Below are 17500 nucleotides of genomic sequence, written 5' to 3' on the forward strand. Positions count from 1 at the left end.
TATCTATCTATCTATCTATCTATCATCTATCTATCTATCTATCTATCTATCATCTATCTATCTATCTATCATCTATCTATCTATCATCTATCATCTATCTATTATCTATCTATCTATCTATCGATCGATCGATCGATCGAAGTGAAATGCTGGGTCATATGATACTTCTGTCTGACCTGCTGAGGAACCAGCAAACTGAACATCTGAACATCGCAAATGTAGTCGAACTGTACTCTTTAAAATGATTTCAATAGTAACTTTGATGTTACATATTTATCACAATAAAAATATACATAGCACCTATTCTTTAGAAAGCTGATGTTGTTTTGTGAATTGAGTAACACAAATCTGTATCTTTATAACTTGGTTAATACGTTTGTTAGGCTTGGCATATTGGGGGGCTGTTCCTCTCTCCCCGGGGATGACATCCCGAAGTGACTCTCCCCAGACACTCTTCCCATAAGTGCCACCTACTTGCTTCATCCGAATCGTAGCTGTTGGCTTCTTCCTCCTCCTCCTCCGGGGGTGGGGGCTGGCGGGCAGGGGCCGTGGCAGGCTGGGGGGCAGCAGACGCTTGGGAATAGGGGCCTGGTGGGGGGCCCGCTCGGTCCTCCCTGGCTCCAGCTGCTGAGTAGCCCCCAACTCCCCCCGTTCTCTCCTCCCGGAGCGGGGCAGCGGCCCCAGCATAGCCAGAATCGCCAGGAGCCACTTCTGCAGGGGAGATGGGGAGAGGGCAGGAAAGAGGCAGCTGAGTCTCTGTGCCACGAGAGCAGCAACTGCTGCAGCATTACTATTAGTGATGAGCACCTACTGTATACCAGGTGCTCGGCAAGCCTTGTACCAGAAGCACCCCAGCCCAGCCACGGAGGACACCATATCCAGCTGACTGGGGGGTGGGGAGGTACATCATGTTACTCACTGGTTCTCTGAATGTTGCCTTTGTCAAAACCACCTAGGGAAGCTTGCAAAAGTGCAGGTCCTCGGGCCCCATATAACAAGTCCCAGGGGCTGATTTGGATGCAGGCAAAACAGACCTCATGGGGGTACTGATCAGTGGTGTGGACTCTGCAGCCAGATGGCCTGGGTTTGAATCTCTGCTGTGTGACCTGGGGCAAGTTACTTAATGTCTCTGAGCCTTGGTTTCCTCACACGCAAAATGGGAATTATAATACCTGAGGGCGCTCGAAACTAGTAGCTGTTGTTTTCAAAATTATCTACTGCACGTACAGCACTTAGAACAGTACCCGGTGAGCCAGAGAGCGGCGGGTAAGGCGTAGCTCCAGTAACTGATGATGAACCCCATACACCGCACAGAAGACTCCCTGTCACTCAGCAGATCTTAATCCATTCCAGGCCGCGTGCTAAGGTTTCACATGCCCTAGTCTGTTTAATACTCCCATCGATTCTGTGAGGTTATTCCCATTTTAGAGATAAGGAAACAGAGGCTCAGGGAAGTTAAGTGCCTTGACAGCTGGGAAGGAAAGGAGCCCGGATTTGAATCCAGGCAGTCAGTGCTCTTAACCACTGTAGTGCTGTCCTTTTCTATCTAGCTAATCGTAGTGAGGACTATGCAGGGTTTTGGAATTAGGGAGGCCCCTTAGAGCTCATCAGATGGCTCGCTGGGTGCAGAGGCGGCAAAGGTCTGGCAGCCCCTGCTCTCTCACAGGAAGAGATGCCCACGGGACAGGTATGGAAAGAAAGGAACACTTGCCTGGTCTCTGATCTGGAAAGCGTCCTGCTGGCCCAGAGCTGGGTTTGCTGCCTCCTGGAGGCCCTGAATGGGGAAACAGAGAGGGATTCGCATCATTTGGGTGTTCTTTCCTACCCCCCCTCATTTCAGGAGTGTAGACACAGGCCTGGGGGCAGCAGGTGATGGGCAGAGGTACCCAGGGATGTAGGAATGGTCCCACTGGGGGACTCTGAGTTCAGAAAGCCCTGGGTTCAAGCCCCAGTGCTTCCCTCCTGGGCCTCAGCTTCCTCCTCTGTGAAATGGGGATGGCTCTACCTGCTCTTTGCATTCCACCGGCTGTTACGAAGTTGATGAACGAATGGAGTAAGAATTATTTGTAAGGTGATAGGAGGGTTTATGCCTTGAGTCCACCATCGCTATGGGGTCATTCCTGGTCCAGTGGATTCTTTAGAACTACATTTCCCAAAGCGTGGGATGCAGGGGAGAGCCAAGGGAGGGGCTTGGAATAACGTTCAACCACATAGCAAGAAAGTCATTTCAGTTCCCACTGCCTGTCAATACCCACTCCACCATGGCAACATCTCATTTAGGTGCTTCGTCTCTAACACCTCTCTAACTTTTGTGAATTTCCCTTTTGAGCAGAAAAGAACAGGCCCCGGGCTCAGAACCTTCAGCAGGCCAGCATACTGAGAATCGCACTGCACTGCTCTATTTTCATTGCATTAATTTTTATAATCACCCCCTGCAGTGGGTGGAACTGTATTCCCCAAAGGATGCTAAGTTCTAACCCCCAGTCCCTGTGAATGTGGCCTCATGTGGAAAGAGGGTCTTTGCAGAAGATCAAGTAAGGATGAGGTCATCAGGGTGGACCTTAATGCCATACGACTATGTCCTTACAAAGACATGGAGATGTACGTAGAAGGAACACGATGTGAAGGCACGGGGAGAGTGCCACCCATGGGCCAAGGAAGGCATGGGCCACCGGAAGCTAGGAGAGAGGGTTGAAGGGGATTGTCCCTGACAGCCTTCTGGGGAAGCCAGCCCTCCTAGCCCTTTGATTTCGGACTTTTGGCCTTCAGAACTGTGAGACTATAAATATCTGTTCTTTTAGGCCACTCGGTGTGTGGTACTTTGTTATCTTTAGGGCATGGAATACTGGTTTCTCCTTTATGCCATTATCACAGGTTTCTCTTAAATAGACAAAATGTTAATTGCACCGATCAGGCATTACTCCTATTGTTCTATGCAACCCATATTTGTATAGATTTTCCTATATTACCCATCTCTTTGGTCACCATTTCTTCCTGACTCTCACACTGCTGTTCTGGGAGCATGTGTCCCCAGCACTTCCTTGAGACAGAGTCTGGGATAGCAAGTTCTCTCGGTTCCGTTTTTCAAGTGAATCAATGGGAAGAAAGATGTGAAAAAGTAAGAGAGCAGGTGGCAGGTGCATAAGGTAAGGGCCGTGGGAGGGAGTGACAGTGCCTGCGGCGGGACAGCGAGGAACGAAGAAGCCCTGTCAACGCGGGTGGGTCCGCTGCTCCCGTCTCACCCGTGCCCGGCTTCCCCACCCAGAGGATTACTCGTTCAGAGGGTCTTCGCAGAGCTGAGGGTTTGGTAGTGGCTGTGGCTTTGCAGAAAGCCGGGCGGGCTCTGCAGGCAAGGATGGGAGGCAGCAGGGTCCCAGCTGAGTGACAGTCTGGGTGGGTGGGCGGCAGGTACCTGACTGCCCGGGCTGAGGCGGTGCTGGGCTCTGCACGGCAGCAGGAGCAGGTCTGGAGGCCTGCACGGAGTTGGCCCGTCGCAAACCTGCCGGGAAAAGGAAAGAGCTGTTGTGCTCTGCGTGCAGGTACCCACACATGCGCACACAGAGTGGAAGCAGGAGAAAGCCTGGAACCGGTCAGCCGGCACGATGCAATGGCTCCTGGGTTTGAACTGATTGCAGGCCCCGACACTCTCAGCTCCTCTAGACCCTCTCCTTCCCTCTGTGCCTTCTCTCTGTGCAACACTCAGAACCGCTACGCGGGTCACAGTGGCAACACGGGGGTCGAAAAGCAAAGGTTTCGTGATGTCGCCTCCACCTGTGTGACCTTGCACAAGTGACCTGTCCTCTCTGGGTCTCAGTCTCCTCATCTGCGAAATGGGGATAATAGTACCTACCTCCTAGGGTTGTGCTGGAGAGGCTATGATACAATACAAGCGAAGGGCTCAGAACAGCACCTGGCATGGAGCAAACACTAAATGTTATTATTGAATCTGGTCTCTATCTGCACAGGGACCTAGCTCTGCGTCCAGCTTCTTGTATAAGCTGTGTGACTTTGGGCTGGTCATTCACCCTCTCTGAACTTCAGATGTCTCACGGAAGGAACAACTCTATCTACTAGATAATAATGAGTTAACGTTTATTTAATGTTTACGTGTTCCATGTTTCAGGGACTTCACATATAAGAACTTATTTCACCTCTATACCCCATGAAGTGGGTGCTGTATTATCTCCAGTTTACAAATGGGGAAGCTGGACACAGAGGGCTAAGGAGCTCACTTAATGTTTCCTTACTGGTTAGTGGCAGAGCCAGCGTTTGAATTCAGGCCTTTGGTCTCTGGAGTCCGCCAGAGACCATCAGATGCTACTGTCTCCTGCACAGCTACTGGGGGATCAAAGGGGATAATGTACACAGCAGTTCCTGGCATCCAGAAGGTATGACATTCCTGGAAGAAAGCCCCGTCCTCTCTCATTTCACTGGGCTGGATCCCACCTTTCCTGAATTCAGCTCTTTGTCACTGGAGAGATGCTTGAATGCTAATGACAAAAGGGGCTTTGCCACCTCTGGCTGGGGGCTTACCAAGCCCTATGGGTCCTGCAGTAGCACTGTGGTTTGTTCATTTGGGTCCTTGTTCATTCATTCATTCATTCATTCATTCACTCACTCACTCTCTTGCTCATTCAACAAGTGTTCACTGAATGTCTACCAAGTGCCAATCCCTAGGCAATGATGGACAAAAACCATCTTAATTCCTCCAAGAGTGCATGGCCCAGTCAGAAGAAGGAGACAGACACTGAAATAATGAGCTTATGAAACAGCAGTAACAGCCAACATCCACTGAGTACTTCAGATGTGCCAGGCCGTGAGCACCACCTCCTGGAACCCTCACAACTCGATGTCATGTGTGATATTACAGTCCCCACTTTGCAGGTGAGAAAATGGCAGTTATGTGTGCCTGAGGTCAGTCCAGAATCCCTGTCCTTAGCTATTATGTTATACCTGCCCCTGGAGGTAGAAAGTGAATAATCATGCCCCCTGGGCCCCCCACATGCCAGGCTCTGCTCCGAGATCTTTACCAGTACCACTGTGAGGTTCAGGTTCACGTAATCCTTCAGTGCAACCCCAGGAGATACGACTGATTACTGTCATCCTTTCCATTTTACAATATATGAAAGCCTGATGTCTTGATCTGTAAAATGGGAATGCACAGCTGGTAGGTGGTAGAGCTGAGATCTGACCCCACAAGGTCTTTGTTCTGGTGTTTGTGCCCTTGACACTGAACTGAAATGGCCACAGAGGTAAATAAGTAACATCGCGGGGGATGGAGGCAAGAGGCGACCTTTGGCTGGGGGGATGGGGACAGCTTCCTGGTGCCGGTGGCCTTTGGACTTGGAGTTTAGGTGTACCAACATGAAGGGGATATCGCTGCCCAGACGACCTCTGTAGCCTAAAGAAAAGTCGGGATGATTTTGGTTTATTCCACAGCACTAACTCCAAGTCCCAGATCTGCGGAGAAGGGGGCGCTGGGAGGTGTCAGGGTTACTGAATGCGGAAATGCAGAGCTGACCTGATTCTTGTTGAGGGTCTGGGGCCTGAGTTGCAAGCATCCTCCGCACTCCTGATGGAATTCCCTGTGGGGCTTAGGCTGGTCATCACTGAGGGCTGCCGGCATGACTGAGCCTTTTACGACACAGCAAGGGCATCTGGGCTCCAGCGGATCAGGAAGGGAGGCAATCATACCTTCTGCAGATGGCATAAAGAGGGTAGCACAGACATGTCTGTGTTTTAGGGCACCAGACCCCTCTGAATAACCTCAGTGCCACCAGACAGGATTTGAGTTGCCATACCTGTGCAATGTGTGAATGATATAAAAATACAAGACGCTGGCCCTTCCTCTGCTCAATATCCTTCTGTGGCTCCCTAGCACCTTCAGGAAAACATCCAAACTCATTTATCTAACTTTTCAGGCTCCTGAGCAATGTTTCTCAAACTTCGGCGTTCACGGAAATCACCTGAGGAATTTGCTTAAGAAGTGCAGAGTCTAGGTTCTGACCCCAGGAATTCTGATTTAGTAGGTCTGGAACGGGGCAGGGGACCAGTGCTTTTAATACACACCCAAGGTACATGGATCTGCTGATCCCCTGTCTTCTACTGCTCTCTCAGGGAGAGAGATTCTGGCTTTAATATGCTTTAGATGGTGACAAGCACTAATTAGAGCTGGGTGTCAGTACTCTGGGAACTCAGAGGAGGGAGCAAGTAACTCAGCTCTAGGGGGAGCAGGCGGCTGCTAGAAGCTTCATAGATGGCAGTAACATTTACACTGACTCTTGAGGGACAGGGGGTCAAATCTGGCTCAGGAATGTTGTATGACTGTCTTTTCCCTCAAGAGGCAAAATAATACAGAAGTTAAAAGCACAGGCTTCGTATACAAAAGTTAACTAAAAATAGGTCAAAGAGGGGGTGCCTGGGTGGCTCAGTTGGTTGAGCAACTGACTCTTGGTTTCGGCTCAGGTCATGATCTCAGGGTCGTGAGATTGAGATTCTCTCTCTCCGGGGCGCCTGGGTTGCACAGCGGTTAAGCGTCTGCCTTCGGCTCAGGGCGTGATCCCGGCGTTATGGGATCGAGCCCCGCATCAGGCCCCTCTGCTATGAGCCTGCTTCTTCCTCTCCCACTCCCCCTGCTTGTGTTCCCTCTCTCGCTGGCTGTCTCTATCTCTGTCAAATAAATAAATAAAATCTTAAAAAAAAAAAAAAAGATTCTCTCTCTCCCTCTGCCCCTCCCCACTGCATGCTCTCTCTCTCTAAAATAAATAAATAAATAAATCTTTGGATGACTGAATATGACTCCCAAAGCACAGAAAATAAAAGATAAAAAAATTGGACTCGTCAAAATTAAAAAAAAAAAAACTTTTGTGCATGAAAGGACACTATCAATGGAGCGAAAAGGCAACCCACAGAATGGGAGAAAATATTGACAAATCATAGATCTGGAAAGGGGTTAACATCCAGAATATATAAAGAACTCCTGTAACTCAACAATAATAAAACAAACATCCCAATTAAAAAATGGGCAAAGGACTTAAACAGACATTTCTCCAAAGAAAATAAACGAATGGCCAATGAGCACATGAGAAGATGCTCAACATCACTAATCATCGAGAAAATGGAAATAAAAAACATGAGATACCAGTTCACATGCATTAGAATGGATACACACACACACACACACACACACACACACACACTATACAAATGTTGGTGAAAATGTGGAGAAACTGGAACCCTTGTGTATTTCTGGTGAAGCTGCTGTAGAACCCAGTATGGGTGGTTCCTAAAAAAATTAAGCATAGAATTACCATATGATCCAGCTATTCCACTTCTAGGTATAGACCCCCCCCCCAATTAAGAGCACGGATTCAAACAGATATTTGCACACCAATGTTCATTATTCACAACAGCCAAAAGGTGGAAACAACCCAAAGGTCCATTAACAGATGAATGGATAAACGAAATGTCTATCTGTGCAAGGGGATATTATTCAGCCTTAAAAAGGAATTCAGGGATCTGATACATGCCACGACATGAGTGAACCTTGAACACAGGATGCTAAGTGGAAGAAGCCAGTCACAAAAGGCCACGTATTGTGTAATTCCACTTATATGAGATGTCAAGAATAAGCAAATCCATAGTGGTTAGTGGTCACCAGGGGCTGGGGGGGAGGAGATGGAATGCAGAATTATTGTTTAATGGGTAAAAGTTTCAGTTTGGGATGAAATGGTTCTGGAGATAGTGGTGATGGTTGCATGACAGTGTGAATGCCCTTACTGCCACTGAACTGTATACTTAAAAATAGTTAAAATGATAAACTTAATATTTAGTATATTTTACCATCATTTAAAAAGATGTTTTTAAAAAGCACTATCAATGAAAACGTCACCTCTGAAAGAGAAAAACAAGCACAAGCTTTGACGTTGGCCAGACATGGGTTTAATTTCCATTTGAACCAACGATCAGCTGTGTGACCTAGGGCAAGTGTCATCACTTCTCTGAGCTCAGTTTCTCCACCTGTAAAATGGGAATAATAGAAGTCTTCATGACAGGGTTTGGGGTTGTGACAAGGATTAAATGAGATGGTCTGCATGAAGAGCTTAGGCCAGCATCTGGTGCAGAGTAAGTACTCAACAAATACTCCATGATGTTGCAGAGCTCAGAAATTCTTCTTTTTCTATGAATCTGAATCACAGGCTCATTGGGGGGTATGCACAGTGGATTAAGCACAGGGTGTGTACCCAGCTCTCTTGCCGAGAAGAGGGACTACGGGCCTAAGCTACAGACCCACTATTGAGGAAGAGAAGCCAGAAGTCACCATGGGACCTGAATATTCAGCCCATCTAACTTTGGACCCAGTCTCATCCCCTTGCTACAAAGGAAATGAAGCGGCTCTGAGGTCTCACACAGGAGGCAGGGAGCTTTGATCTCTCCCATCCAGTAGACATTTTCCCCAAAGTCCAGGAATCAAGGACTCCCACCGGCGGGTACTCTTGACAAATCAATCCCCTGTGAGTGCAGCCAGAGGTGCCGGGCACCCAGTGAGCCGAGAGCAGCTGTAAGTGACATCCTGGCCATGCCAACCCACCCCATCCTCACGGACAGCAGAGACCACTGGCCAAGAGAACAAAGAACTGTGGTGGGTCTGTGAGAAGGAAGCATCCTGACTTTGCTCAAAGGCATGTGGCATTTTCCTCAGGGCTTCCAGGGAGGAAGGCAAAACCCCCTACGTTTTCCTGACATTTGGCATTAGAGCGGGAAATGGATATAACCAAACATATGGCTGTCTAGAGTCAGAATTCTTTCTGAGTTGTCTTTCCTCTACCATAGACTAGAACCAGCATCTAGAATGGAACACGGCATACAGTAGATGCTCAATAAATACTGAATGAATATACGGATTAAAATATTGTCACCCCCATTCCTTTGGATTCTCCTCATCCAGGAAGCCTGTCCGGATTTGCCCATGTCTCCTACCTGCTGGGCTCCGGCTGGAGTCACCGGCAGCCCCACTGTGGCCGTGGTCCCAGCTCTCTGAGTCCCGGCTGGATGAGCTCATGCGTGCCTCAGAGGCCCTGCGCACAGGAGGCCCATAGCTCCCTCGCCCAGGACCAGAGGCCGGTTCAGGACCTGGAGGGAAAAGCACGCGTTAAATGGAGAAAGGGCAGCAGAGGGATGGGAGAGAAGGATAGAAGGGCTCCTGTCCCCAAATAGAAGACTGAGTCAGCAGAACCTACCTGTCTTCTGACCTGGGCCCCTCCTGTCTTCAGTGTCACCTGGAGAGAGAGAGAGAAATAATGGGGTGTCCTTGTTTTACAGTCTCTGGAGAGCCCTCACTTAAGGAGTGCACGGAAGAGCCCAGTGCCACTCTTAGCAACTTTCACAAAATGAATTGGAAGTCCCCTCTCTCAACTCCCCCTGTAAGGTCGCTCCCATTTAGTATTTCACATGATTTCCTTTGAGTGTACAAGCACGTGTGAGCACGCACGAGCTTTAAAAAGAACAAATTGGGGTCATTAGCCAATGATCTTACAAACTGTTCTAGAATGTTCTCTGTTCACTTGATTTTCCCCAGGACTCACCAGGCATACTCCAACCTTAGGTCCTTTTGCGTGTGACATTCCCAAATATTCCATGAGCCCTCTCTACCCTTCCCCCCAAATACCATCTCCTCATACAGCCCTTCTGTGGCAATTCCATCCAACACGGAGCCTCTTGGCATATCTGTCCCTTCACCCGCTTCATCTGTCCTCCATACGCCATCACTACCTGGTATTACATGGTATTTGCCCATGCTGTTGGTTATCTGTTCCCCCAGGACAATTTTAGCTGCCTGAGGGCAAGGACTTTGTCTGTTCCATTTAACACTGTATTCCCAGGGCACAGAAAAGAGCCTAGAACCCACTGGTTTGTTAAAAGAGTACCAAAAGCTTCTATTATGGGCATAATTCTGAATCTATAATATACATTTCCATCATTCCATTTTAAAAGATGCCTAATATATCAGGGTGTGGCTGTATCATAGTCCATTAAACAATCCCATTAGTGAACATTCAGGATTTTCCAGGGGTTTTGCTACCATAAATAATGATACAAATATACTTACACATATATCTGTTTATATTGGTCCTTTTATTGCTGTTAGATCTATTCCCAGAGAGGGATTGCCAGATCAAATGGCACGTACACTTCAAATTTTAATAGATTCTGCTGTAACACTTTCCAAAAGGCTGGAGGTGATTTCTAGTCCTACCAACAGTTTGTAAACTACCCATTCCCCCCCCCCCAAAATTATTACCAATAATTTTTCACGTGTCACTCTGCAACGCTGGTGATGTTACTTCTTTCTAGTGATATAAATGGGTGTTACATCAACCACAGTTTTGGAGTTATTTGCTTTGTCCAGAGTTTATCTGATAAGCTAATTCACACTATTTATGTGTGTGTCTGTTGTCTTTAACATTATGTAATATTGGTCAATATTTACTAGGCACTACATTCCACAAAGCACCTCCCATCTCGTATCTCATTTAATCTTCAAAATAACCCAGTGAGTTATGAACCCCATTTCACAGATGAGGAAAGAGTCTCGGAGGCCCAGGCGACTTGCCCAAGCTCATGCGGATGGTAAGCAGTGGAGCTGGAACCGAGATTCAGGTCCTCTTGGTCTCAGAAGTCCCAGATCTTGACAGGGAGTAGTGTTCTCAGCCTACACGGTGGGGGGGGAGGGGATGCTTAACCAGGAAGAAGGATGCTCTGGGGGTGACACGGGGGGGTCCTCAGGAACGCGGTGTGTATTGAGAATTCAGGAATTCTCTGCAAGGAACAGACATTGCTTGGGCCACGTCAGGAGGAAAGAATTTGGTGGATGCCTTTTGAGTGCCAGGCACTGTATTGTGCACTGTGAGAAGTCATCTTATGGTAGACATTGTGGGGCATTTCAACCTTGGAGACCTTCATCTATAACCTTCCTTTCAGAAACACGGCCGGCACGCAACTGCAGAACTGTCATTCAGACCAGATTTTATCACTTGGTGTTAACTGAGATCATTACAAGGGGCTCGTCTGGTCAATCCTACTGGTCTCATGCAATTAAAATATGTCTGCATTGTAGCTGCTTTTTTTCGTCTTTTTACTTTTTTGCCTCTCCCTTTTATCATCATTTTACTAATTAATAATAATACTTGGATAAGAGTGATACTATCCATAGCAGTGGTAATTTTCTTTTAGTAATTTCCCTTCCACTCATCTCTCACTTTTAATTAGTACCATTTCAGATATGCTGATGGCTGATAGTAAAGTCGCAGGGACAAGGAAGGCCTTCCCAGCAAGTCTTCCTCAGGCTCCAGGGTGTATTGTGGTGATGGGAGTCTCTGTTTCTAATTTTAATTTCCACCACTGTTGTACCTCTAAATACTCCATCAGGCATGACAACGAAAGCTGTTGGCAGCCTGGCACTGCTGGAGAGCTTCCTGTGCTACCCTCTCTTTTTAAAAAGTTTTTATTTTAATTCCAGTATTATACAATAGTGTTACCATACTACACGATACAACGGTGTTACCATATTACACTGTATGAGGCAATAGTGTTACTGTATTACACTATACTATGCAGTGTTATAGTCATTCCAGATGTACAATATAGTGACTCAACACTTCCACACATCACCCTGTGCTCATCGTGGCAAGTGCACTCCTTAATCCCCATCACCTAGTTCACCCGCCCCCTCACTCCTCCCCTCTGGTGACTGTCAGTGTGCTCTCTACAGTTAAAAGACTGTATCTTGGTTTCTCTCCCTCTCTCCCTTTGCTCGTTTATTGCTTCTTAAATTCCACATATGAGTGAAATCACATGGTATTTGTCTTTCTCTGACTTATTTGCTTAGCATTCTACTCTCTAGCACCATCCATGTTGTTGCAAATGGCAAGATGTCATTCTTTTTTATGACTGAATTATATTCCATTGTGTGTACATCTATATTTATATCTACCATGTCTTCTGTATTCATTCATCAATTGGTTGATGAATCAATTCATTCATCAATTCATTCTGTATTCATTCATCAATTGGTTGATGAATCAATTCATTCATCAATTCATTCATAAACTGCTTCCATAGCTTGGCTATTGTAAATAACGCTGCTATAAACATTGGGGTGCATGTACCCCTTTGAATTAGTGTTTTTGTATTCTTCGGGTAAATACCCAGTAGTGCGATTGCTGGATTGTAGGGTAGCCCTATTTTTAACTTTTTGAGGAAGCTCCATACTGGTTTCCTGTGCTACCCTCTCGATAAGGGTTCATGGTGAGCTGTGCATGGGGTCCTAAACCCAAGCCCAGAGGCTGGCTGTCCACCAGCTGGGTGGAAACACAAGACATGATCTCAAGACATCCTCCGGGCAGACCAGTTAGCCAAGATCTGTCCTTGGTCCTAAAAGGAGAAACTGTTTTGTCCTACCTCGGGTTGGAGCCCGGGCAGCATGCTTGGGCTCCGGGGTGACCTGCTCAGGGGCAGCAGGCTCGCTGACAGGCTGCTGGGGCTTGGTCTTCCTTATAGGCATAGGCTGGGGGAGGACTTGTTTGGGGAAGCCCTTGAAGAACCATGCTCCGGAACGCTTCCACACCTAGGGGAAAAGACGGAGAGGATGAAGACAGGGCAGCCAAGCACTAAGAGTCCTGCCTTCACGAGTGCCGGTTTTTCACTTTGATCCCTGCCCACTGTACAGAGCCCGTCACAATTCCTGTTTGACTCACGCAATATCCCCAAACACTCAGTAGGCAGGGCCTGAGTATACCCATTTTCTTGATGGAGAAAGCTGAATATCAGAAAGATGATGAACTGGTATAAAGTTACCCAGCGAGAGAGTGGAAAGACAGTAAGTGGACTCCAAGTCTTCCACCTCTTAAATGTGGTGTGCCCCCTACTTCTAGGAAGAGAAAATTCACGGAAGTGGGAGAAAAGAAATTCACTCAAACATCACGGACTGTTCTGTCAGTGATGAGCTAGCTCCTTTTTACCAATCCCTTACCAGGCTCCCCAGCCCTCGACTGCCACCCTGTTTCCCTGGTTACAGTGAGGAAGGGGGAGCTGGGCAAACAAGGAAGGGTGCCCCCAAAGCCAGACGGGATCAATCCACTCACCTCTCTCTGCTCGATGCAGATTTTGCAGAGCCACACGGGATGCAGGCGGTTATTGGAGGTCTCCACCCCACACTTGGTGCAGACATTCTGGGGACAAAATACAGCCCAGGCCACACTCAGACATGCCAGGCTCTGAGCCGCCAGTGATTGGGGCGAAGGGGCTGGGAAGGGTGGCAACTGAGCCCCATTCTCTCTTGACGGACGTAAAGAGCTTGAACTCTCTCTTTCTCACCTCCCTCCCATGACCAAGGCCAGTTAGGATCAAAGTTCCAATCTGAGTCTTCATCTCCAGTAACAAGACCTGGAGTCACTCCCCGGCACTGGAGGAGTGAATTCTCTTGAGTTCTCCAGGGGTCCCTGTGGGGTCTGAGTTTTCAGCCCCCACACAGGAGAGATCACTGACATGAGTTTTTAAGAGCAGAGGCCACATATTTGTTTATTAATTTATTTCTTCTTTCTTTCCCACATGAATCTGACATAACCTAGACTATGGCTGTAGGTTCAGCTCTCCAAGGAGAAGAAAGTCACCCACATAAAGGCCATGACTGTGTGATGGTTCGAACGTTCTACTTTTGCCTGAGTTGCCTGGCAGTCAGGACAAAAAGGAAAACCCAACAGGTCACAAAACTTTCCCTCTCTGGTTGACTGCAGCAGGTAAGTGTTTTAGCCTAGATAAACTTTCCCCAATACTGCATTCTAAATGCTAAGGGGGACCCCAAGCGGGAGATGCCAGGTGACATTGTGGATGTCCCCAGCTCAGGTGCCCCCCTGAATTCCTTTCCTGGGAATCGGGCAGATCCAAGGACAGCTGTATCCGTGTCCTGGAATCGTCAAGCACCAACAGGGGCTTGAGGGGAGGGTGCAGGGTGGAGGGAGCACTCCCCTTCAAGAATGAATACTCAGGAAGCCCAGTGGCTCTAACTTGGCTGGAGAGGGGCTTTCTAAGCCAGGGTAAGAGGATGCTGGGTAAGCCTTCCATGTACACACAGGTGTAGACACCTGCCCGGCATGCTCTTGAGCCCGACGCACAACTCGCTAAGCCACAAGCAGAGTGCTTGCAGGCTCAACCATAGCTCAAGTCCTACCTCAGCCTCCCAAGTTCCCCCTAGATGGAGCTGAGCTCCAAGGGGACAGAAGAGTCAGAGCATCTTCCAGGACAGGAACCAGAATCAGGGTGGCCTAAAAGATAGTTGGGCATGGGAGCACTCCCAAAGGAATCCTACGCTGGCAACTACCCTTCAGGATCCAAGCTCCATCCCCAAGACCCTGGGTCCCCCCAAGGCTGGCTCAAGCCCAGGCCTAGCCCTGTGCATGAGATGAGCAGGGAAGCAGGGAAGAGAGGGTGACGGTACCTTCTTACAGTCCTCACACACCGCACAGGCAGAGCCCAGCATCCCCAGTTGTTCTCCACACAGAATGCATCGGCTCACCCCGTCCCCGGCCACGTTCTTCCGCATGTTCTCCAGACGGTCCACCAGGCGCCTGGAAGCAGAGACAGAGTCATGCGGGCCTTCCAGGCCCAGGGACCACCAGCATCTCCCATGGTGTCAGGCTGATGGTCTTACCCTGCTCTGAGCTGCGGGCTCCTGAGTATCTGATGATGACTGCTGGACCCTTCCCCAGAAAAAGGCAAGCGTAGATGAAATTCTGATACATTTTCAGACCACTGCAGACCCATGTCCCATATCTCCCACCTCCTCCATGGACCGCGGACTAAGCACCCTGTCTGGACTTTCTATTTCATGTCACCTCCTTCAGGGAAACTGCCTTCTGAGCTCCAGCTCTGTTTGTCTAATTGTCACCGGACCTCCTCACTTGGATGTCTTCCCTGGCATCGTGAACTTGACTTGCAGCTGCTTTGCATCTTGGCTCTTCTCCACCCCATCCCTAGCACACCTGCTCCCATCCTTGGGATGGAGCCACACCCTGCCCCCCCCCTTCTGTGGGCCGGGTTCCAGCTGCGCGCACCGTGGGTATGAGAGCCGCTGGGAGGCAATTTTGGTATCACAGGCTCTAGAAGGTCCCTGGCAGCCCTGCCTGGTAGCCACCTGATGCGGACTCTCCCTACAGGCCCTCCTCACTCCTGCCATCCCTTCAAAGTGCTCTGACTTGCAACGTTATAAATAGCAGCTTCTCCCTTTGTGCTTCATTCACCAGAAAGCTGCTCTGTCCCCGGGAGAGCCAAGAGCAGCCAGCAGGCTCCAGACCCCCGCTGTGACCCAGATTGGACAAAGCTGCTTCTGGAGGCAGGATGCGCAGGGCCAGAGGTGGCCCTCCCCTTCATCCTCCTCCTCCTCCTCTTCCCTCCCTCTCCCTCCCTGTGTTCTCCCTAGAAACTGTTTTTATAGGATGATGGGTGGGGGCAGTCACCAGGTGCAAGCCCCAGTCCTTGGTCTCAGAACACCTAGAGTAACAGTCACTGGTGTTTACTGAGCACTTACTATGTGTCAGGCGCAGAGCTAAGCACTTCCCCTGGATCTTCTTAATGAGTGCTTCCAGCAGCACAATACGCTGAGGACTATTGGACTATTCTTGTTCCCGTTTTCCAAGGGGGAAACTGAGGCACAGAGAGGTTAAGTGATTTACTCAAGTCACACAGCAGGGAGGTGGAGAAAGCTGGGATCCGGACCGAGGCACAGTCTGTCCTGAGTCCCTGTTCTTAACTGTACTTCCACCCTGCTGCTCTGTGCTAGGCAGAGCCATGGGGATCGTCTGGAACGTCTGATTTCCACTCAGCTCGACCCCCCTGCAGTCCCCACACCAAGGGAGACCCTCGGTCATCGGTAAGCACCAAGTTCCACAATCCCAGTTACCCCGGCTGGTGCTGTCCCTCTGCCTCTCACTTCCCTGAGCTTGGGACAAGACACCCAACAGCTGCCCCATCATTTTGTTTCCCTGAAAAGCCTCCAATGTGGGGTGAAGGTATCTGCAGTTTGGCTCTGGATTTTGCCTCTCTGGGCTTCAGTTTCCTCATCTGTAAAACAGAAGGTGTTAAGCTGAATCTGTGGTTGTCAAACTGTGCTTTATGGCACTCAAGGGTTCCTTAGAGCCACTGTAGTGGTGGGGTGGGGTGGTTCTGAAGGTCCAGAAAACCCTACTTCATCCACAGCACGTCTGCATTTACCACTTCTGTTTGTTTAGGCTGTTGAATTAGATTTCCTTTGGAAAGCCACAGTGTAAAGAAACGGCCTGAAGTTGTCCAGAACAGGTAAGCTTCAGGATGCATTTCAATGCCATAGAATTACAAAATGTTATGAGACAATGAGGAGAGCTGACGGGAGGCGGGAGACGGTAAATGCATGGTGACATTCTTCGTGTACACACTTTCCTCTTTTACAGTTTCTTCCTTCATCCACTGCCCTAGCCAGGAAATGGTTAGATTTTGTTCTTCTCACTCTAGCAGGGCAGGTCCGAAAGCACAGAGAGGGTGAGAGGCTGGCCTGGGGCTGCTCAGCGAGGGCGAGCATCTAGTTGTCTGGGTCAGTAAATCATCTTTGCTTTCCATGAAACCCTCCTGGCTTCCCGCCTCAGGTCAAGCCTCCAGAAGACAGCCCAGGCCAGATGACCCAATTCTAAACTACAGTGCACTCTGCTCAGGAGATTTAGAGGCTTTCCTGTCTCCTCTTAGAAAATCAAAGCCACGGATTCACTCACCGCTTGGGAAACCCACACTCTAAGCCTCCACCCAGATGCCTGTTCCCTGCACCATTCACTCCTAAATGCGGAAAGGGCCCATTAACAGGCCTTGTACGGAGAGTGTCTCATTAGCTCCTATCAGTACAGCAAATGGCACGGAAAAACAACAGATTTAAGATCATTATTCAGATGTCTCAGCTCGGGGACCCTTGTTACTTGTGAATTCAGCAGAGACCAATAAGGAGAGAAGCACATGGGCTGGGAAGAGCACACCTTTCCTCGCTGCTCCAAGATCTTTCCTGCAGCCCACTCATGCGGACATCCTCTCTGCAGCCCCCGGTGCTAGGACCTCAACACGGACAGCTGCCATAGCCAAAGGTCATAAACTTAGGAATGAAACTTTGCAGGAACCTAAGTCAAAACTATGTCATGGAAGACCGTGGGTCACAGATGGGTCTTTATCCTGGTGATAACACATTTCGGTTTCTCTACCCCAGAAAGAATGTTTGTTCTTACCAGTCTTGGCAGGAGCACCCTATATGCATCCTGAAGGATGCCTGGAACCCTCCATGCATGTCAATCGCCCAGGGAGCATTTGAAAAGAATAGAGGCACAGGCACAGAGCCCTGACTCTCCACCTTGTCAGCTGGGGGTCTGCGGAAGCCCAGTGAGAGTATTACAGTGTGCAGCCCTGTGGGGAGCCACTGCATGGGGGGGGGGAT

At 48.9% G+C, this 17500-nt stretch overlaps 1 protein-coding gene across 2 annotated transcripts in view; it reads right to left on the minus strand.

Moving 5' to 3' along the window:
- Positions 1-17500, minus strand: part of RPH3A (rabphilin 3A) — a 64640-nt gene that overhangs the window by 22779 nt on the left and 24361 nt on the right. For both annotated transcript variants that reach the window (XM_008688900.2, XM_008688901.2), the window contains 8 exons: positions 14495-14624; positions 13143-13229; positions 12460-12625; positions 9240-9278; positions 8980-9132; positions 3413-3499; positions 1712-1774; positions 475-711 (listed from right to left, as the gene is read on the minus strand). In XM_008688900.2, the coding sequence (XP_008687122.2) occupies positions 475-711; positions 1712-1774; positions 3413-3499; positions 8980-9132; positions 9240-9278; positions 12460-12625; positions 13143-13229; positions 14495-14624 (962 nt within the window). The remainder of the gene's footprint in view (positions 1-474; positions 712-1711; positions 1775-3412; positions 3500-8979; positions 9133-9239; positions 9279-12459; positions 12626-13142; positions 13230-14494; positions 14625-17500) is intronic.

The sequence above is a fragment of the Ursus maritimus genome, unplaced genomic scaffold (genome assembly GCF_017311325.1).
Source record: "Ursus maritimus isolate PB19 unplaced genomic scaffold, ASM1731132v1 scaffold_33, whole genome shotgun sequence".
Lineage (NCBI taxonomy): Eukaryota > Metazoa > Chordata > Mammalia > Carnivora > Ursidae > Ursus > Ursus maritimus.